The sequence below is a fragment of the Urocitellus parryii genome, chromosome X (genome assembly GCF_045843805.1).
Source record: "Urocitellus parryii isolate mUroPar1 chromosome X, mUroPar1.hap1, whole genome shotgun sequence".
Taxonomy (NCBI): Eukaryota; Metazoa; Chordata; class Mammalia; order Rodentia; family Sciuridae; genus Urocitellus; species Urocitellus parryii.
The window spans coordinates 947,473-970,912 of NC_135547.1; the positions used below are offsets into that span (position 1 = coordinate 947,473).

Genomic DNA, 23,440 nt, shown 5'->3' on the forward strand with positions numbered 1-23,440 from the left:
ATGAAAAAAATATAAAACAAAGTTTAGGAGGTGTTAATGATAGAACTAGATGCTGGCATGTGGATAACTGGAATATGAGAAAAGGAAAGATAATAATAAAAAAGGAAAGGAAGTATCGAAGGAATAATAAAGATAAATTTCCAAGAAACATTGTATTTCTCAAGCTTATAAAATAAGAAAGTTGACTTTGGAATATTATAGACAATGTATAGCATGGAATGGTATAGGTAAGAGGAATTTTAACAGTCTTCAAATGCTGCTAAGAAAAAAACCCAAATAAGTAGGTAGTCCATGAGGGACGATGAAAATGAGGGGTTCATCAATGGAGCTAGACTGTGTTGGAAAGAGGGAAAATGGATATAAAGGGGCCAACTTAGAGCAAAGGAAAGTAGTTGTCGCTATTGCAAAAGAATGGGAGAAAGAAATGGTGAGGAAGACAAGAAAGTTAGAAATTTTCATGGCAAAAGTAGAGGGAGTTCCTGTCAGATGAATTCATGTTTGTGAAGCAACAGGCGATTTGCTGACCGTAAGCCCTAATTCAATACTCGTACATTCTTTTTGTTGCTTTGTATCCGCTGGTTTCCATGGATTATTATATAGCGTTTGACGTTACCCCAATTGTTGCAGACACAATGTATGACAGACCCCACGACACTCCAGTCAGAACTACCACTCCCGGAATGCAGTACGGCTCCGGGGAAGTGCCAGAGGCTGGGAACACAGCAGAACCATACCGCCTGCTCCCATTGGAGGAGCGCTTACGCTCCCAGGAGCCCACGCGTAGGCGGGGCGCTTTACACGGAAGTCAGCAGCGTCCGGTCCTATCCTCCGTGTACCGGTAGACAGGAACCCAGAGCCGCCCGATCCTCTTGGTCTCGGACTCGCTTGCCTTTACCAGGTGCTGGACTGGTAAATGGAGTGGGGCGTTCCCTGTGGGAGGGAGGAAACCTCGGAGGAAGGGAGGGAGAAGGTATAGACAGGAAGGTGCTGAATGGAGCGAGGAGGCATTGCAAAGGTGACTTAGGTTTCTCTGTGTCGGCAGTTGGAATTGTCGGGCACATCCAGTTTGGGCGAAGTGCGTTGTTTTTGTTTTATGCTGCTGAAAAGTCCACGAGTTTAGGAATGTCAGAATGCGTCAATTAAGTTGTCATTATGGGATAGGAAATGTTAACTTTATCCCTTAATTACCGTTCTGCAAGACCTTTCTGTAGTATCTCACTCTCTTGAAATCGCCAGTCTTCTAAAAACTCTTTATACCCTTGTTCGATGACGTCACTTTCTGCTTCACCTTTTTCGGGCTGATCTTGCTCCTTTGTCAACTCTTACCCCATGAGCCCTTCCTACATCTCCCAGTGTTGACATTGCTCAGTTTGAGTAAGACCTATTTCTCTGCCCAGGCCTATTTTCTCAGCGTCAGAGATGTGTGTTATTTTAATTTTTGTTGATGACCAATATCTATCAAATTGATCATGTACTTTACTCTTTGATCAATACTTTATAGCTCCCTCTCCCATAACTTCCACAACCAATCAGTTACCAATTCCTTTTCATTCTGCCTTATTAATTGGCATCTACTACTTGTACCACCATTCTCCCATCTTTAAACCCAGAAACTACTATCACTATCATGTTTTACACAATTCTTTCACTTTCAATAACTGTGGCTGAGACCAGGTTCATTCATACACTTAACAAATATTTATTGAACAGCTGATATATGCTAGACACTCTAATAAGGGTGGGCATTATGGCTAGCTGTAAACAAGACATAAGAAATTGCTACTCTCAGAAATTTGCATATTTGGTAGGCAGGGGAAAAATCAAAGTGATGTTTTAAATTGTTTAATACAAAATAAAATATGTGCTTGACTTGACTGGATAGTCTTATCCTCAGAAAGTAAGAGGGATTGGGTTCAGTCTCAACCATTGTCCAAAAACAATATTTTTGATACCAATAAGATAGTTTTTATCTGTAACTGCACTTTAAACACCTCATCTGTCTCCCTATCATACCAGTGTTCCTTCTTCTTTTTTATATTTTTTATGGTTATAGATGGACAAAATGCCTTTAATTTATTTATTTTTATGTGGTGCTAAGAATCAAACTCAGTGCCTCATACATGCTGGGCAAGTGCTCTGCCACTGAACTCCAGCCCTTATTCTTCATTTTTTATGTCTTCTCTAACATTATAACATCAGAATTCATGGTTTATCTGTCTTTTTCATGTCTATTCCTCATTATATTATGGTTCCATTAAGTATAGTAGTCCCTTCTTCCTCACCTTTGAATGGCAGTTCTACTACTTTGGCTGTCATATAGTAAACCATTAGTATATATGTAATGAAGTGAAACAGACCTCATTTAATCAATTCAAATAGCTTAATTTATACAAAGTCTTCTCTATATTAAGCCATCAACCTTATTCCTCAACCTTTTTGTTCACCAAGTATGCTTTCTTCCATCTCATCAGATTGGTTTATTTACTCTCCTTAAGTTTTTTTTCACCTCATGCCTTCTCTTGTTTCATGCATCCCTTCTAAAATGAGTTTCTTATCTCTTTCCAGAGTATTTTGTGCCCCACTCATTAATTTAGTAGGGCAACTAATTTAATAGTATGCTCATGATACAAGATAGAAAAAAACTTGATTTCCATTGCATATGTCATATGAAACTTTCTGCAATGAACTGTTGTAAGAATTAACATATCTCCTTTTAATAATATAATAAAACAAAATGCTTTCTTTGGTTTTTCATTGACTATTACCATGTGCTATATGATGAATTAAATTCTGTTTCTTTGAACAGTTGCACAACCTTTGTTCATACACCACATATAGTATAATTTGTTTTTCACTAGATACAAATGCATCTTTGAGTACTATTTTCTCCTAGGTCTGAGATAATTTTTAAAAAATATTTTTGTTTTAGTTGTAGTTGAACACAATACCCTTTTTTTTTGTGTGTGGTGCTGAGGATCGAACCCAGTGCCCTGCACATGCTAGGCAAGTGCTCTACTGCTGAGCCACAACCCCAGCCCTGGTCTGAGAGAATTTAATGTTACTCTGCTATATTGTCATTTTCAGAGTCTTAGATAAAAGACTCAATTCTAAAATTGAAATTAAAGTCTTATTTCATGTAATATCTTTCAATTGTAAATTATTACTACTGACCACAACTTTTAAACTGTTTTAAAAATATGACAGGAATATAAGAGTATTTGAGTCATGATTGCTTTATGATTTTAGGAATGTATTACCCTAAGATCAGCCCGACATGTTTCTAAGACATTAAAAATTAAGCCTTATCATTTAGGGGGATTTTTTGGCACCTTTGCCTTCATGGTCATGAACACAAATGCAGCCCTAAATTGTGTGTCTTTGCTTATTTATAATGTATACATATTTGTGATCTAGAATAGTCTTATACATTTTAGTGTTATTTGACTACTGAGGTAGAGATAAAAGTACTGTAGCTACCAGCCAAGGAACACCAAGAATTGCCAGCAAACTAACAGAAACTAGAAAGAAACAAAGACAGATTCTCCCCTACAGATTTCAGAGAGATCATAGCCCTACCAATACCTTGATTTTAAACTTCTGGCCTTTGTGAGCTGATAAATTTCTTTTGTTTTAAGCCACACATTTTGAGGTACTTTGTTATAGCAGCCACAGGAAACTAACTAATAGAAGATTATTAGCAGGAATGAACTATGATTGGGAAGATGGCTCTTGGACCAAGTGAGGAGTGAATAAGAAAACAGGGAGGAACAGTGTTGAAACAAGGCTTTCTTTTATATTTCATTATCTTTTTTCTTCTCTCTGGCTTATCTTTTCATTCTTTTTCTTCATAAGTATTATATTTATATAGCACTCTGTAGTTTTAGGCATTCATACATTGCTAATAATTAGCAGAGCTAGATTTTGTGATTTCAAATACAGTATTCTCTCTGACATTGTTGTTTCTCTTATTTCAATACTCATAAAGATGTTACACATTTAACTTCAAGAGTGTTTCATTGCAGGCAGGTGAGACTTGATTATAGGTGGGATGTTTGGTAGTATAGGACAGGGGAAGGATCTCCTATTAATGACATATAAAAGGAAAGTTAGGTTTCTTTTGCTGTGTACCAACAAAGAGTGATTTGTAATTGGGAACTACTTTTATTGACTAAAACACTGCTTCTCTGTAACTTATATTCTTTATTCCTGGGAAACCCAAAATTTACTAGAGAGAGGAGAAAGTCATCAAGAAGACAGAAAAAGCAGCTGGAGACGTAGAGTGTTTCAAGAAAGAGGACTGGTTAATGGTCTTGACTGTTTCTGAAAAGCCAAGTAGAATGAGAATAGAGAAGTTAGTGCTGTGTTTTGCAATATAGAGGCTGTTGATTATCTTAGGAAGCATGGTTCTGTGGAGTGCCAAGGCAAAAGCCAGAGTATTGTAAGTTGAAGAGTTAAAATGGTGCATGCCTGTAATCCTAGTGGCTTGGGAGGCTGAGGCAGGTGGATCATGAATTCAAAGCCAGTCTCAGCAATGTAGCGAGGTTTTTTTGTTTGTTTGTTTGTTTTTGTTTTGTTTTGGTTTTTGCTTAGTTGCCCTAAGCAACTCAGTGAGACCTTGTCTCTAAATAAACTGCAAAAAAAGGGCTGTGGATGTAGCTCAGTAGTTAAGTGCCCCTGGATTCAATCCCTAGTGCCAAAAAAATTTTAAGAAACAGATACTGGAACATGTTATATGGTTAAGGGAGATTTAAGGATCAAAGGTGAAAAAGTATGAGACAGTGATTTGGAAACTATAGCTTGCTACATATATGTAAGGAGAATTCCAGTAAAAGATGATTGAGGACATGATCCTGAGGATCAACTTCATTTAGAAAGTAAGATTGAAGGGAGGGGAAAGGAGGGGGCAAGGGGTGTAAAAATGATGGTGGAATGAGATGGACATTATTTCCCTAAGATCATGTATGAAGACATGAATGGTGTCAATATATTTGTATACAACCAGAGATATGAAAAAATGTGCTCTATATGTATAATATGAATTGTAATGCATTCTGCTGTCATTTATAACAAAGTAAAAAAATTACAAAAAAGAAAATAGGAATGGGGAACACAAGAGGAGTTTAGCTGAAGAGACAGATGGGTGCCTCCTCCTATTTACTGCCCTTTGATACTGGAATTCCAGTCAGGAATCTGCAGATTCTCTGGCTCCAAGCATTCTCTCCTGTGTTTACAAAGTATGAATTACCTGCATTCAGACAAGACTATTTCAGATACAGATTCCAGGGTCCTACCTAAAGCTTACAGAATTAGAATTTTAGGAGATGATGCCAAGAATTTGAGTTTTGGAAGTGGCTCTCATTCTGCCACCCAAGGTGATTCATACCCTCACTACAATTTGAGAACCACTGGCCTGTTGGGTGGAAATAAACATGTTAACAGATAACATGAGGCTGAAGAGTAAATTGAAGACTAATAAAGTTTATTCATGTCTATAAGTTTATGCCATTAAATAAGGGAAACTGGTCTTTTGTTGGGGGAGGGCATAGCACATATGCACAGCCAAACATAAGGAAAATAAACTCATGCCATATTGTTTTAGGAATTTTTTGTTTATAAAAGATATTACCATAATTTATAAAACCATTTCTTTTTTGTGAAAAGTTTCGGTTACTTTCACTTTGTTTCTATCACAGATAATGCCTTTATACTAGAGGTAGTATACCATAGTCTAACATTGTATTTTCTGAAATCATACTGCCTCAGAATAAGTCATAGCTCTATCACTTACTAGCTGTAATTTTGGGGAAATTATGTAAGTCATCTGTGATTCAGTTTCCTCATCTATAATAGGAATATTGTAATATTATATAATCATATTGAGTTAGGAGGATTAAATTAATTAATAATTTAAAGCACGGGGTGCAGTAGTTCACACCTGTAATCCCATCAGCTTGGGAGGCTGAGGCAGGAGGATCATGAGTTCAAAGCCAGCCTCGGCAACTGCAAGGCACTGAGTAACTCATTGAGACCCTGTCTCTAAATAAAATACAAAATAGGGCTGGGAATGTGGCTCAGTGGTCAAGTGCTCTTGAGAGTTCAATCCCTGGTACCAAAAATAATCATAATTTAAAGTACTTAAAACTGTTGCCTGTCATATAGTGAACACTTAATAAATGTGGGCTATTGTTTTTAATATCTACATTTTTGAATCTAGAGTCTAACTTTTGTTAAACTGGTTCCCTAGGATAAATTTTCAGGAAGGGATCATTATGTTAAAGTATGAAGACATCTTTATGTCCTTTTGCTATCATTGGTCATTGCTTTTCAAAAAACTTATCATTCTTATGTGCATATTAGTATGGCTTAGGTTGTAAGCTTGTAGAAGACTATGACCTTGGATTTTTGTTTTGTTTTGTTTTGGGGTTTTTTTGGTGTTTTTTTTTTTTTTTCAGGAGCAGGGGTACTGGGGATCAAACCCAGGGTCTTGTACATGCCAAGTACACACTCTACCACTGAGCTCTGCCCCCAGCCCCTATTAGGCCTTTTGTTAATTTTCATGTTCTAGTACTGCATTTAGTATTGTCGCTAGGTATATTTTGATAAATGATAGTAAGTTACTTTTGAAAGATCATGTCAAAAATATTCTAAATCTGTCTTTTTTTCCTTTTAATAGATTGACACCATGGCCATTCTTTTTGCTGTTGTTGCCAGGGGAACCACTATCCTTGCCAAACATGCTTGGTGTGGAGGAAACTTCCTGGAGGTGACGGAGCAGATTCTGGCTAAGATACCTTCTGAAAATAACAAATTAACATACTCACATGGCAAGTGAGTTCTGCTTTACATCTGGTAGAGGGTGAAAGAAAGGAATTCTGCTCTAATCAGAATAGTAGAAAACTAGAAAGCAAGCTTCTAGGTAGTTTAATCTGAGTACACTCATAGAACAGTAACTTTCATCAGCTTAGAAAATATCTGATTTTATTATTTATAATTTTAACTTGTGATTATTTTTATCCTATCATTGAAGTTATATTACTATTTTAAAGGAAGATATGAAAATGTTAAACATAAAAATCTCTTTGCTATGGAGTTCTTGGATAGGTAAAATGGTATATATAAAATAAATAATATTTCTTATTTATTCTTTAAGTAAATATTTACTGAGTCCTTAACTATTGATAGGTACTTTGCTTGGTGATGGTGAAACAACAAGAAAGGCAGTATTTTCCCTCATTGAAATTAGAGTTTAATGAGGGAGATGGTCAATCCACGATTATATTAGAGATTAGTAGGTAATGGCATTTCAGGTAGAAGGAATAGCAGGTAGAGAAGCATGTAGACATGAGATCATATTTTGGGAACCGCATGTTATTATTCTGTGATTGGTACTCAAGATGGTAAAGATAAATCCAGAAAGATGGGTAGAAGAAAAGTCATGTAGGGCCTTGTAGGGCATTTTAAGAGTATGGACAGCCAGAAGGCATCAAAAGTTTTCAGTCAGTTATGACAGCTTTTGCTTTAGAAAAATGTACTGGTGGCTTGTTGAAAGTACATAAATGGGAAATCTTGGTAAACCTTCCTCATTGATGCTTAAAAATCTTTTGTTACTTAACCCATCCTTATTTCCTTAGTTCTTATTTCAGAAGGAGATCCTTAATACTTTCTATGGCTAACCACTTTTATAATTTATAGTCCAATCTAAACTATTATGAGAGAGACCCCAAGATGTAGAATTAATTTAAATAAGATAGTTCAGAGGTGAGTGGTTCAGAGCTGGTGAGATGGCTCTGCCATTCTCAATCAGTGCCTTCCAACTCTCGAAAAAGCAGCTTCTTTCAGTTTTTCTTATAACTCGGTGCTTTTCCAATATTTTTTAAAGGTAAGGCCCAGAAGTGGTCTGACATTTTATTGTACACTGTGTAGTCATGTAGGTAACTCAGCCCAGAGGGAGACCAGGAGATATCATCTCTGGCTGTGTGGTCAAAATCTTGGCTAAAGCTCCATGACTCTAGAGGAACTTAAAGATATCAGAAAATGGATTTTAGTCTTCCATTCTACTCCTACAATCATACAAATATCTGAGTGAACTCCTCTTTTCAAACATAGAATATGCCTCTTCTCTGAGGAAGGTAACTGTAAAGACTCATCTGGTTGTTGCATTTTGTTCTTAGTCCAGAGATTTGGGGTAATACTTGGTCCTCTCCATCAGGCCCAGGGGTTGCTCCTATGGCTCACAGACTGTAAACTGAATGATAAGTCATATATTTCACCTTCTCTCCCAGCCCAATACTATAAACAATGGTAAAATAAGAAAAGAATTACCAGAGTGAGAGTTAAAAACTTTCATTTGGGAAATAGAAGAGAAAGAAATATGTAGAAGCTATTGCCTCCTGTCAATGATCAGATAACTGCTTCACAGAAATTTCAAAGACTCTCTGTTCTGACTGAGGAGTGATTAGTGGTTCTTCTTTCTCCCTGACTCCCGCATTTGTTCTCCAGGAGGTTCTTCCTAGTCTATTGTCTTTTTGCCACATCCAGAATGGATATTGGAGAATGTGTCATTTTCAGGAACTGTATAGGTTTTGTAGTCTGCTTTCTGCATTGTGGGTTTAGGGGCCCAGAGATTGTTCTAAGGGTTAAATAACCCCAGCCTCTTATGAGTTCAGCTTTGTAGTTTCTTCAAAAACTTATTAGGCTTACAAAGTGTGTGTTTATAGTCAGTTCCCAGGAAAATGCTCAGGGGAAAGCATATGGAATCCTTTTAGAAGTAGGGCTTATATCTTCCACTCATAATATTATGTGCCAGAGCTTAATAACATAGCTACATGTAGCTACAAGGGAAGCTAAGAATACATAATCTAATTTGAATGTAAATTTTAGTAGAAGAAAATACTATCTATCTGCCTCTCATCTGTGTCCTGATCCAGTTCTCCCTTGTATCCTCTGGGGTGAGGCTCTATCACTGAGATTTCTTTTTTTTTAAACTGGTGTCTTGGTTTCTGTCCTATAATCATGTTCTATCATCTCAATAAAATATCATTTATTACTGTATGTTAAACACTTTTCCCCTGAAATCTATTCTTCTTGTTTACTGTAACAACATCACTAGCCACTCAGTTGACTAACCCTAAAACTTTAGAATAATATTTAACTTCTTTACCAGTTCCTTACCATTCTCCTACAACATGTTTTTAAATCCATTATATTTCCTCTATCCCATTGTCACAATGTTAATTTAGGCCTTCATTATTTGTCATTTCAGATAGCTTTCTCCTGACTGGTCTTCTTGCTTTTGGTTGCTCCTACCTTAAATCTGTAGTTCAAATTCCCTTGATGATACTTTCTTGCTGTGAGGGTTAAATAGCCCCAGCCTCTTATGAGTACAGTTTTGTAGTTTCTTCAAAAACCTATGAGGCTTACAAAGTGTGTATTTATAGTTGATTCCCAGGAAAATGCTCAGGGGAAAGCATATGGAATCCTGTGCAATTTTGTCCATTCCTGACCTTTTATTATTATCTATATAAGAATTCTTGCCATTTCCTGACTTAGTGTTATTTCAATCATTGGTACATTTTTTTTCATGATTTTATATGTTCTGCAAGTGTCTTTTCCCTTGTAGGCCCTCTGGTAAACTTTTGCTCATTCTATAGGTCCCAAATGAAATACTTTTTAATCTGTCGGAAAGAGCAATTCTGATCATGTCCCTTCCTTTAGCAGGTTCCTTAACATCATTTGGGAGATTTTTCTGAATCTGGCCCTTTTCCTTTCTCCGACCTTGTTTTTTACTAATTTAGTCCTCATTTTTATCCTGCAGCCATACTTAGCAATTTATAGTTCAGTGCTAGGTTCCTTCTCTATTCCTAGCCCTTATAATAGCTGTTACCTTTTATTGGAATATATTTATCATATTTACTTTTTTAGTGGTGCTGGGGATTGAACCAAGGACTCATGCATGATAGACGAGCACTCTTATCACTAAACTATACCTCCAGTCCCTATCATATGTAGGCTTTTTAAAATCTGCTTTTGTCTTCCTTAGTTTAGATATTTAGAAACTCCTAAACACCAGACTAGGTTAGATGATTCCTTTTTGTATATCTACATAGCATTTAGTATTTATTCAAATTGTTGCACTTATCACACTTATAATTGCAGTTTTGATCGTCTCTGTCCCCTAACTATAGGATCCTTGATGGTAGGGATCATATCTTGATATCTCTCATGGCTTGTATACCAAGTTATTCCCAAGTCTAGTTTAGGAGAGACTAATTTTATGGGGGGAAATGATGACTTCCATTTTAAGACCTGTTTTAAGTTCTCTGTGGTATGTCCAGCTGGATCATGTCTAATAGACAGTAGTGTATTAGGATTAAAGCTCAGGAGATAGGTCAGATCTAGATTTGGGAATCATCAGCAAATCTGATCACATTCTCCCCAGGCTCTACTTTGGATGACTGTGCATTATATAATGTGCAGTGTGGTTTATAAAGTCTTGTATAGCCTTGTGTTTGTTTCTCCAGCATCTTAAATATCCAGACAATTTATATTTTTTCTATATATTCTGTATTCTAGTTATATGAATGAATTTTACTTTCCTGTATCTATTATGTGCTATTTTATTTCCAGGCTCTTATACCTTTCTTTTTTAAAAAAAATCTTTTTTTAGTTGTAGATGGACGCAATACCTTTATTTTATTTATTTATTTGTTTGTTTGTTTATTTATTTATTTATTTATTTACATGTGGTACTGAGAATTGAACCCAGTGCCTCACACATACTAGGCAAGTGCTCTGCCACTAAGCCACAAACCTAACCCATTAGGCCTTTATACTTTCTGCTTCACTCTGGAACACTCTTCACTGACTCTTTACCTTATCATCTCTTATTTATTCTTTAGGTCTAAGAACAGACATCTCATTTTCCAAGAATAATTCTCTTTAACTCTTGAGCAGATCTCCACTATGTGCTTCTTCTTCTATGTCCCCAGAGTTCTATGTACTGCCTTTAACTTCCTCATCATCCTGTTTTCCATTCAGCACTGTAATTCCATGCCTTGTGATGCCTAAGAAGGCAGGAACTAATGGTTTTCTCTTTTGTATCTTCAACATCTAGCATAGTAACTGGCTCAAAGTCGATATTCAAATGTTAAGAATTTGTTTTGCAATATTAAGAAAAAGAAAGGAAAACTATATGGTCCATTGGGACTTAATTTTAATCATGTGTCCCTTCACATATGTCATTTCTTATTCCAGTCTTAAGGTACCAATTATATTTTTGCACAAGGCTAATCCACATTCCGTTTTATTGTGAAGCTACAGTTAAGACCTTCTTTTAATTTCTTATTCAGTTTAACTTGAGAGGAACAGATGTATGGGGGGAGGGGATGAGGAGAATAGACTGAATCTGTAAATAATGTGATATTGGCAGTACTGAAATTACTTATACATACATAGAAGATAAAAGTGTTGCTTATAACTACAGTAAGTTTTATATCTTTTATTCTACAGTTATTTGTTTCATTACATCTGCCAAGACAGGATTGTATATCTTTGTATCACTGATGATGTAAGTAACTTGAAGACATATTGCTATTTAACTATGTGTACTGTTAATATAGTCAGTTCTTAATTACATATACCTATGATGGGTAACAGTGATGCAAACTTGGCATTGCTGGAAATTTTTTCAATACTTTTTATTTGTCATATACAGCAGCATGTGACAAAACTTGATAACCTGGGTATGTACAAATCAGTTCAGTTTTGGTATAGTTCTAACTTAATCTCTTGTAGCTTCTACATTTATCCTATTGTGTAATGAGAATTGTTTTCTTAATTATGATTCTTTGGCATCAGAGTTTCTCAAAAATTGTTCAACTGGAATATTAAAAAGATCATTTCATTCCTCAAGTAGTTAATGAATTTTTAATGTACCTAGACTTTGGAAAAATAGAATCACAACACATTATGATCGGCTATGTAAACTTGTATTTTTACATTGGTTAGTTTTTTTTTTCTTTTTTGAATATTTGTTGGCTCTAGACCCAAAATGCTCAGTAACTTAATGATGTCATCAAGAATCTTTCTCTCTCCTGCTTTCCTCAGTGTCAGTTTCTTTCTAGACAGGTTCCCCTTAGGGTTGCATGGAGCTACGTGCTTATGTATTCATATACAGAGAAGATGGACTATATACTTGTCTCTCTTATTGTAGGAATGAGAAAACTTTTCCTAGAGGCACACCATCCCCTCATCTCACTTTGAAAGTGAGCTTACTTTCATGTTCACATGCTCATTTTTAAACTGTTCACTGAGAAGAGTCATGAAATTGGCATGATTGCTGTAGATCAGTGTTCCTAATCTTTATTGTCACAGACTCCTTTGTCACCTGTGAGCCCTGCTCAGAATGTCATTAAATGAATGAAATAGAACACACATGATTCCAAACAAAACCAAATATATTGAAAACAAAATACACACACACATACACACACACACACACAAAATATTCAGGATTTTAAATTTTTTTTTTCAGTTGCAAGTAGACACAATACCTTTATTTTGTTTATTTATTTTTTAAGTGGTGCTAAGGATTGAACCCAGAGCCTCACACATGTGAGGCAAGTGCTCTACCAGTGAGCCACAACCCCAGCCCCTTCAGGATTTTTTTTTAAATATATTAATATGGATACTCTAAGAACTCATTATTAAGACTTTGCTGTGGGTCTAATAGCTAATAATAATTTTCAAATGATGATGAGTGTAAATGATATTTCAAGATATCTAGAAACCTTTGATGGTATATGAAAAACAAAGATTTCTATGGGTGACAAAGTTACAGTTTAATACTACTCTGGTTACCTACGTTGACAATTGAAATTTGAGTTAAAGTTTAGGGAAAATAATAGTGCAATTTTTTTCTATCTAAGTCTGGTAGCCCCTTGAATTTTGTCTACTGATCCAAGTTTAAGAACCCTTGACTATGACTAAGTATTTTGGGTGAAATGGAAATGATTGTCAACCACAGTGATCATCACAGTGATTTTTAGCCCGGGTTTCACAGTGTTTTCTAAAATTAGAAAAAATACAAATATATCTGAAGTAAATGATGTGAAAGCTTGGAGTAGATGGAAATATCACAAGGCCTGGAATGGTCAGATTTGAACCTTATATTCCATGAGCTATAGTTGTCTACATGCTGACACATGCACACACACACACACACACACACACACACACACATGCATACACATACAAATACACTTTTTGACTGACTGGAACTAGACAAGTGTAGGTCACTTGACCCTTTCAAATGTGTAACCACTATTAGAAAATATCAATTCAAAGTTCCTATCAATAGTGTTATCTTTGAAAGACTATTATTATTATGAATTTATTGAACATATTCTTATGCTGGACTTTCTAATAGATTCTATGAAAAATATGGAGGAATTAAAACCTAATTTCTGACCTCAAGAAGTTGATAACCTAGGAACCATTATCTTCTGCTGGTAATAACCAGACATATTTGGATTTGATTCTCACCTCTTTCATTTGCTAGTTGTTGGAAATTCAGCAAGTTAGCTATCATTTCAGTGGTTTTTCCTCCTTATATATAAAATGGGATCAGTGCTAGGTTCTCCTTATAGTCATTACTCAATAAATATTACTGCTTGTTATTGTTTTATTGCTAATCATCCACATAATCTTTATTTTCTATGTTGGGTGCCTTCCAGGATTTTGAACGTTCCCGAGCCTTCAATTTTTTGAATGAGGTAAAGAAGAGGTTCCAGACAACTTATGGCTCAAGGGCACAGACAGCACTTCCATATGCCATGAATAGCGAGTTCTCAAGTGTCTTGGCTGCACAACTGGTAAGGTCTTCCTCAGGATATACTATTTTTATTCATATTTTCTTCTTTATTACCTTAAAGCACATGAATATAGGGAGTCCTGACTTGCAATACAGTTTTCTGTTTGTGTTACTATAAGCTAACATAATAAAAAACCCTGTTAAAAAATGTGAAGGGGCCATTTTAATGTAGAAAGCTAATAATTAATGATATTTTTCTATTAATAATGGCCAGAATATCTCAAGATTAGGAAGAACATTAAATATCATGTAGTTCAACCACCCATCTCTCATGTTTAAATCGACTCAGCATGCCAAGTAGTATTTTATTCTCTATATAAATTTTCTACCCTTCCATAAGCTAAAATGTAATTTTTTTAAAACTTCAAATTAATCACTTGAAAATCTGTTTGTCTGTATAAATCCCTAATGGTCAAATCAGTGATTGTTTGCATATGTATATCCCTTTGAAATATCACCAAAGTTAAGACAGACAGCCTTTCCATGCCATTAGGTTTTTCTCATGTCCCTTCCCAGTCAGTCCCCTTCCCCATGCAACCTCTGATCTATTTTCTGTCACTATAAATTAGTTTTGTCTTTTCTAGAAATTCTTATAAATGGAATCATACAGTATGTACACTTTGTGTCTTGCTTGTTTTGCTCAGTGTAAGGTTTTGGATATTCATCCATGTTGTGTAAATCAGTAGTCTGCTTCCTTTTTTGCTGAGTGGTATTGTATGCATATACCATAAGTGCGTTTATTCATTTACCTGTTGCTAGATATTTGGGTTGTTTTCAGTTTTCAACTATCATGAGTAAAACTGCTATGAATCTCCACGTACAAGTCTTTGTGTGGACATATGTTTTTGTTTCTCTTTGGTAAATACCTAGGAATGGAATTGCTGGGTCATATGGTAAGTGATGTGTATTTTTTAAATTATCACACTTTTTTCCAAAGTGATTGTACCATTTTACATTCTCACCAGCAGTTCTAGTGTCTGTGCATCCTTGTCAACACTTTTGTTTGTCTTTAATTTTAGCCATTTTAGTGGATGTACAATGGTATTTCATTATGGTTTTAATTTACATTTTTTCGTGATTTCTAATGATGTTTAGCACCTTTTAAGATGCTTACCTTTTATTCATGAAACTATTTGAGTACAAACATATAACTGCTAGCTATGATTCTGTTTTGAATGTGGAAAAAATACATTTTAATTAAATACTTTTCACTTCTATTAGTGTTCTTTCTAAAATTCTTTTTGAGTACTATTCCTCTAAATACATGCATTTGCATGTGTGCCTGTGTGTTCATTTCTTTGGAAATGAAATCCCTTTAAATTACTTAATTATAAACCTTTATCATTTAAGCAGTAGGTTTGTTTCACACTTCCCACTTTGGAATGTTCATATATGTGAAGCTGTGAAAAACACTACCAACAAAATATAGACCAATGCACATTCGAAAGTAAGTAGGGTCAGCTGGCAGAAAAGCTTTCAAATTTGCTGGTTTGTCAGTAGCTCCAGATTTGCATGTGACCCTTTGAGCAAACCTGTCAGCTTCCCATTATTAATGGAGATAATGGAAGCATCTTCATTATAAAGTTTTTGGGTGGATTAAATAACATCCCCCTCCCCAAGTTGAAGCATTGAGCATATTGAAGTAACTGGAACAGTGTATATTAAATACTCCATAATTGTTAGTTATGTATAATAATTTCAAAATATATATTATGATCAGTGTCTTAGATTCTAGATTCTATGAGAAATCAATGAAAATAGGATGCATGCTATTAACCCCGCAGATAGAACAGATACTAAGAAACTGAGCCTGTCCCTAACTCATCAAACCTAAGAAATGGGAAACAATTTAGAGTGCCTTTTCTCTGTTCTGTTTCTTCTACCCCAACTATAGTCTTCTTTTTTCTCTTCTCTTCCTTGTCTGAAAATAGATTACCTATTCTTTCACTTCTACCCCATGAGTATCAGATGTGTATTTGATATGTTATAATACATTTTATTTTATTTTATGTAAGGTGCTGTTTTATACTGTAACAGTTATATTTCATACAGAAGCATTTTTATGCTGCCAGTATTTTCCCTAGGTCTGATACCATTTTATAGTGAAGCAGCATATATCTTTTATGTAATATAAATTTTATAGCATTTCTCAATATAAATTATCATTCTTCTTGCTTTTATTTTCCTATTGTAAATAATGTCTGGGTGCCATTGGTTAAAACTTATTCTCTTATAGAAGCATCACTCTGAGAATAAGGGCCTAGACAAAGTGATGGAGACTCAAGCCCAAGTGGATGAACTGAAAGGAATCATGGTCAGAAACATAGGTATGTTTCAATGGCATAGTTTCAAGCATATGGACAGAAATGATAATGGATTACTTGATTATGATCAAATTGTTCTAGAGAAGCTCTAAACAGTGCTTTCTGTTATCACTATTAGAAGATAATTGAAATATGGCGGAGATGTGGAGGTTATTTACCTATGGTACTATCTGCTTGTATGAATGGTTTTATCTTAGTATTTATGATTGTTATTAAATCTAAATTTATTAGTTTGCTTAACAAGACTAAATTACAAAAACCTTATTTTAGCAATTTAGAATAATTTTGTCAGTTTTGTTTGGTGATACCCAGACAACTAATATTATCAGTAAATACTTTAAATATAACTATTTGACCTTCCTAGGGAATTTGTGACTCTTGATTGAAAGAAAAATAATTGGGGCAAAATACTGTTGTATTCTTCAAAATAAGATGCTTTGCATGTTAAAATAATCCAAAGAGATGTATCATATTTATTTTTAATTGATTTATCAGTGATATTTAAATTTAAGATGATGTTAGTATTTAGCAGCATCAACATCACCTGGAAGCTTATTAGAAATGCAAATTTGGGGACCCAAACCAAACCTGCTGAATCAGACATTCTGGGGATGCAGTTCAGCAAGCTGTGTATTCACAGCTCTCTAGAGGACTCCAATGCATATTTAAGTTAGAGAGCCACCCTTTTAAATATATCTTCTAAAAGTAATATTTTTACAGAATTGAATGAAGTCATTATATAACTGCTTTATATTTGAGACATGGTCAAATATTATAAATGTACACCATTTTCAGTCACTCCCCATTTCCCTTCAACTCCTAGGCCCCAGCAATGATTAATCTCCCTTTTGTTTCTATAGATTTGGCCTATTCTGGACAATTTATATAAATGGAATCACATGTGACATTTTGTGTCCTGGCATCTTTCGCTTACCATAACAATGTTGAGAGTCATTTATTTTGTAGCATCTCTCAGTACTTCATTCAGTTTTTTAACTGATTAATATTCCCTTATCGATTAATGGTCATTTAAGTATTTTCCATTTCCTGGCCATTATTAATAATGCTGCTGTGGACATTTGTGTACAAGTTTTTGATTGAACATGTTTTCAGCTATCTTGAGTATATATACATAGGAATAGAATTGCTGGGTCTCATGGTAACTCTGTTTTACATTTTGAAGAAGGGCCAAATTTTCCTGTATATTTCCAGTAACAATTTATGAGGATTCCAACTTCTCCATGTCCTTGATAAAATGTATTATTAAATCTAAATTTGTGTGAAATGGTATCTCCTTGTGTTTTTAAAACATATTTTAGTTGTAGATGGACGCAATACCTTTATTTTATTTATTGATCTATTTTTATGTGTTGCTGAGGATTGAACCCAGTGCCTCACATGTGCTAGGCAAGCGCTCTACCACTGAGTTACAACCCCAACCCTCTTTGTGTTTTTGATTTGTGTTTCCCTGATGGCTAATGATGTTGAACATTTTTTCATGTATTTATAGGCCATTCATATATTTTCTTTCTTTGCACAAATATCTATTAAAAAATCCTTTGCCATTTTTAAGAGGATTATTCGTCTTTTATGGTTGAACTATAAGAGTATTTTATATATACTAAATAGTACACCCTAAAAGTATAAATATTTTATCCCATTCAGTGAGTTGTTTTTCTACACTTTCTTTATGGTGTCTTTTGAAACACAAAAGTTTTAAATTTTAATAAAGCCTGGTTCATTTTTTTCTTGTCATTTCTAGGAATATAATTGCCTAAGCCAAGGTTACCAAGACTTAACTCTCAAGAGTTTTCTCCCAAGAGTTTTATAGTTTAGTTCTTACATTTAGATCTGTGATTTATTTTGAGTCACTGTGTGTTTGGTATGAGGAAGTAGTCCAAATATATATATTTGTCCCAGAGCCATTTGTTGAAGAGTTTCTTTCATCATTGAATGGTTTTAACACTCTTATGGAAAATTAGTTATCCACAGATGTATGGCTTTATTTCTGGACCTTTGGTTCTGTTCCATTTAACTTTATGCCAGTACCTTACTCTCCTGAGTATCATAGCTTTGTAATAAGTTTTAAAATCAGGAAATATTAATTTTTCAACCTTGTGTTCTTCTGAAGATGGCTTTGGCCATTCTGGGTACTTTTATTTCTCTCTGAACTTTAAGGTGAGCTTGTTTGTTTCTGCATAACAAAACAAACAAAAACTATCATGGATTTCAATAATTGTGTTGAATCTGGGAGTTTTGCTATTTAAACTGTTAAACTTCTGATCCATAAATGTGAGACATCTTTGTATTCATTTACATCTTTATTTTTTTCAACAATGTTTTATAGTTTTCAGTGTAAAAGTCTTACATGACAAAGACACTCTGTTTGACTAAGCTTCTGGTCGACTTCTCTGAGCCCGCTCGCTATTTAGCTAGGCTTCATCCTTGGGCTCTGTCCTTGGCCTGCTTAAAGCAAGCCTTAAAATGACTCCTGCTAAGTTAATATTCCACCCTTGATATCTGTGACCCTAATATCTGATCAAGTTCCTCATCCCCTACATTTACTATATAAGTCTGGCTCACTCTTAGCAAGAATCCTGTTTTAGAACAATTTAGCAAGAACCCCCTTGCCCGTGATATCTCTTCTTAGTAATTTTCCATCCACTAACACTGTATTGTGTACACTGGCTATAGATTTTCATTGTTCTTATTATGTTATGAGTTGAACTAAGACCCCTCTTGCAATAGCCTTAAATAAAATATGTCCTACAATTTTTTCCATAGTTTTACTGGTGTGTTATAGTTGTACATAATGATGGGATTTGTTGTTATGTACTCACACATGTACTTAATATAACAGTATAATTTGGCCAGTATCATTCCTTAGTATTTCTCCTTTCCATCCAGGAATCATTTACAATAAAAGAATATTAAGTCTTCATTCCATACTTTAACAAAGGCACTTATGTTATTAACAAATATTAATTCGAAAGCCTTAAGATGAGAATCAGGCACTAAGTTTTTGGCAAATTTGCAACAAAAATACAGAATGTTAGTGGAACACAAAACACAAAACCTCTGATATTAAGCTTAATACAGGTTCAAGACATAAATTCCAACCAACAGCTTATAGACCATGTGGAAGATTAGCTCACCCTTGATTGTAAAGGTACAAGACTATCCATAAGCCCTCACCAGCTTTCATAACTTCTTGAACATAATCCTTTCCTGAGATCTCCAAAACTTTGCCAAATTTATTTTTCAGTCAAGTTGCTTTCCACTCAGCCAGTCTTTGTTGCCTGTACATTTCAATAGCCCATTTGTCCTCCTCATTAAATTTATCTTCATTATCCTTTCTCTTTTCATATGTTTGCACCACTGACTGCTAGAGAATTTGCTGCTTCTCCTTTTCCACCTTCTTCTCCAATTCTTTCAGACTTCCTTTGAGGGAAGGATGCCCTTTTTGTGTAAGATGTCATTCCATTCAGTGTCTGCATTGGGGTCCTGCATCTTGTCTTTGAATGTTCAACCCAGCCAGCCCTGCCACAATGTCCCCACCCCTCAGATCTCTTCCACTGTCCTACAATTTTTAACAAGTGTCAGAGTAATTTATCTTTAGCAGTATCTCTCAAAACATCCTTCTTGCTTTATTACTAAATATTTTATTTTATTTTATTGATGATTTTTTTACTTATACATGGTAGTAGAATCCATTTTGACATATAGGCATGGAATATATATTATGCTAGTTAGGATATCATTCTTATGGATGTATATGATTGTGGGATTCACTGTGTTTCATACAGGTACATGGGAAAATTATTACCAGATTTATTCCATTGTCTTTCCTTTTCCTATTGCTCCTCCCTGCCCTCCATTCCTCATTATCTAATCTACTGCATGTCTATTCTTCTCCTCACCACCCCGCTTATTGTAGGCTAGCTTCCACATTATCAGAGAAAACATTTCATCTTTTGTTTTGAGGGACTGGTTTATTTCACCTAGCATGATAATCTCCAGATCTATCCATTTGCTGGCAAATGTCATTCTTCCTTATGGCTGAATAATATTCCATTGTTTATATATGCTACATTTTGTTATCCATTCATATGTTGAAGGGCACCTAGATTGCTTCCATAGCTTTACTGTTATGAATTGAGCTGCTGGAAACATTAATGTGGCTGTGCCACTATAATATGTTGATTTTAAATCATTTGGGCATAAACCTAGGAAAGGGATAACTGGGTCAAAAAGTGGATTCATTCCAAGTTTTTTGAGAAATCTCCATACTGCTTTCCAGAGTAGTTGCACCAATTTGCAGTCCCATCAACAGTGAATGAGTGTATCCCTCTGACACATCCTTGCCAAATTGATACTTATACTCTTTTATTGATTGATTGATTGATTTTTTAAAAATAAATGACAGTGGAATGCATTACAATTCTTTTATTTATTTATTTTTTAGCTTTCAGTGGATACAACATCTGTATTTTTATTTGTATGTGGTGTTGAGGATTGAACCCAGCGTCCCACGCATGCCAGGCGAGCACGCTACCGCTTGAGCCACATCCCCAGCCCTACAATTCTTATTACACATATACAGCACAATTTTCATATCCCTAATTGTATAGAAAGTATGTTCACACCACTTTGTGTCTTCATAAATGTACTTTGGATAATGATGTCCATCACATTCCACTGTCATTGCTAACCCCCTGCTTCCTCCCTTCCCCTCCCACCCCTTTCCCCTATTTACTGTTCAGCTATTCCTCTAATGCTCCCCCTCCCTACCCCACTATGAATCATCCTGCTTATGTCACAGAAAACATTTGACATTTTGGGGGGAATTGGCTAACTTCACTTAGCATTATCTTCTCAAACTCCCTACATTTACCTGCAGATGCCATGATTTTATTCTCTTTTATTGCTGATTAATATTCCACATTGATGTGGCTATGTCCCTGTAGTATGCTGTTTTTAAGTCCTTTGGGTATAGACTGAGGAGAGGGATAGCTGGGTCAAATAGTGGTTCCACTCCCAGATTTCCAAAGAATCTCCATACTGCTTTCCATATTGGCTGCACCAATTTGCAGTCCCACCAGCAGTGTGTGAATGTGTCTTTTTCCCCACATCCTCGCCAACACTTATTGTTGTTTGTCTCCGTAATAGCTGCCAGTCTGACAGGAGTGAGATTTGATTTGTATTTCTCTGATTGCTAGAGATGATGAACATTTTTTTAAAGAGAGAGTGAGAGAAAGAGAGAGAGAGAGAGAGAGAGAGAGAGAGAGAGAAAGAGAATTTTTTAATATTTATTTTTTTTAGTTTTCGGCGGGCACAACATCTTTGTTTGTATGTGGTGCTGAGGATCGAACCCGAGCCGTTACCGCTTGAGCCACATCCCCAGCCCCTAGATGATGAACACTTTTTCATGTATTTGTTGATTGATTGTACATCATCTTCTGAGAAGTGTCTGTTCAGGTCCTTGGTCCATTTGTTGATTGGGTTATTTGTTATTTTGGTGCTTAGCTTTTTGTGTTCTTTATATACCCTAGAGATTAGTGCTCTATCTGATGTGTGAGGGGTAAAAATTTGCTCCAAAGATGTAGGCTCGCTATTCACCTCATAGATTGTTTCTTTTGCGGAGAAGAAACTATTGAGTTTGAATCTATCCCATTTATTGATTCTTGGTTTTAATTCTTGTGCTGTAGGAGTCTTATTAAGGAAGTTGGGGCCTAATCCCACATGATGAAGACTAGGGCCTACTTTTCATTCTATTAGGTGCAGGGTCTCTGGTTTAATTCCTAGGTCTTTGATCCACTTTGGGTTGAGTTTTGTGCATGGTGAGAGATAGAGGTTTAATTTCATTTTGTTGCATATGGATTTCCAGTTTTTCCAGCATCATTTGTTGAAGCGGCTATCTTTTCTTCAATGCATGTTTTTGGTACCTTTATCTAATGTAAGATAATTGTAATTTTGTGGGTTAGTCTCCTCTGTGTCCTCTATTCTGTACCATTGGTCTACCCATCTGCTTTGGTGCCAATACCATGCTGTTTTTGTTACTGTTCCTCTGTAGTATAGTTTAAGGTCTGGTATAGTGACACCACCTGCTTCGCTCTTCCTGCTTGGAATTGCTTTAGCTATTCTGGGTCTCTTATTTTTCCAGATGAATTTCATGATTGCTTTTTCTATTTCTGTGAGGAATTCCATTGGGATTTTTATCAGAATTGCATTAAATCTGTATAGTGCTTTTGGTAGTATGATCATTTTGATAATATTAATTCTGTCTATCCAAGAGCAAGGTAGATCTTTCCATCATCTAAGGTCTTCTTTGATTTCTTTCTTCAGGGTTCTGTAGTTTTCATTGTATAGATCATGTGATTCTTATCTTTGAGTCTATTGATGTGATGAATTACATTTATTGATTTCCGTATGTTGAACCAACCTTGCATCCCTGGGATGAATCCCACTTGATCATGGTGCACAATCTTTTTGATATGTTTTTATATTCCATTTGCCAGATTTTTATTGAGAATTTTTGCATCTATGTTCATTAGAGATATTGGTCTATCTAAAGTTAGATTCTTTCTTTGATGTGTCTTTGCCTGGTTTTAAAATCAGGGTGATATTGGCCTCATAGAATGAGTTTGGAAGTGCTGCCTCTTTTTCTATTTCCTGAAATAAATTGGAGAGTATTGGTATTAGTTCTTCTTTAAAGGTCTTGTACAACTCAACTGTGTATCCATCTGGTCCTGGGCTTTTCTTGGTTGGTAAGCTTCTGATGGCATCTTTCCGCACTTGATATTGGTCTGTTTAAATTGTGTATATCTTCCTGACTCATTCTGGGCAGATAGTATGACTTAAGAAATTTATCGATGCCTTCACTGTCTTCTATTTTATTAGAGTATAAGGTTTCAAAATAATTTCTGATTATCCTCTATTTCTGTAGTGTCTGTTGTGATATTGCCTTTTTCATCACAGATGCTGATAATTTGAGTTCTCTCTCTCCTTCTCTTCATTAGCGTAGCTAAGGGTCTGTCAATTTTATTTATTTATTTTTTGTTTTGTCTACTTTCCAATTGTTTCTTTTGTTTCGATTTCATTGATTTCAGCTCTAATTTTAATTATTTCTTGTCTTCTCCTGCTTTTGCTGTTGATTTGTTCTTCTTCTTCTAGGGCTTTGTGATGTAATGTGAGGTCATTTATTTGTTGACTTTTTCTTCTTTTAAGGAATGATCTCCATGCAATG

The 23,440-nt window shown here is 35.2% G+C and overlaps 1 protein-coding gene across 1 annotated transcript in view; it reads left to right on the top strand.

Annotated features, from left to right (window-relative positions):
- The first annotated feature begins 812 nt into the window (after nt 1-812).
- Vamp7 (vesicle associated membrane protein 7) overlaps nt 813-23,440 on the top strand; it is a 56,137-nt gene continuing 33,509 nt past the window's right edge. The window contains exons 1-5 of the mRNA XM_026415051.2: nt 813-898; nt 6,674-6,828; nt 11,509-11,566; nt 13,734-13,871; nt 16,107-16,197. Of these exons, the coding sequence (XP_026270836.2) occupies nt 6,683-6,828; nt 11,509-11,566; nt 13,734-13,871; nt 16,107-16,197 (433 nt within the window). The 5' untranslated portion in view covers nt 813-898; nt 6,674-6,682. The remainder of the gene's footprint in view (nt 899-6,673; nt 6,829-11,508; nt 11,567-13,733; nt 13,872-16,106; nt 16,198-23,440) is intronic.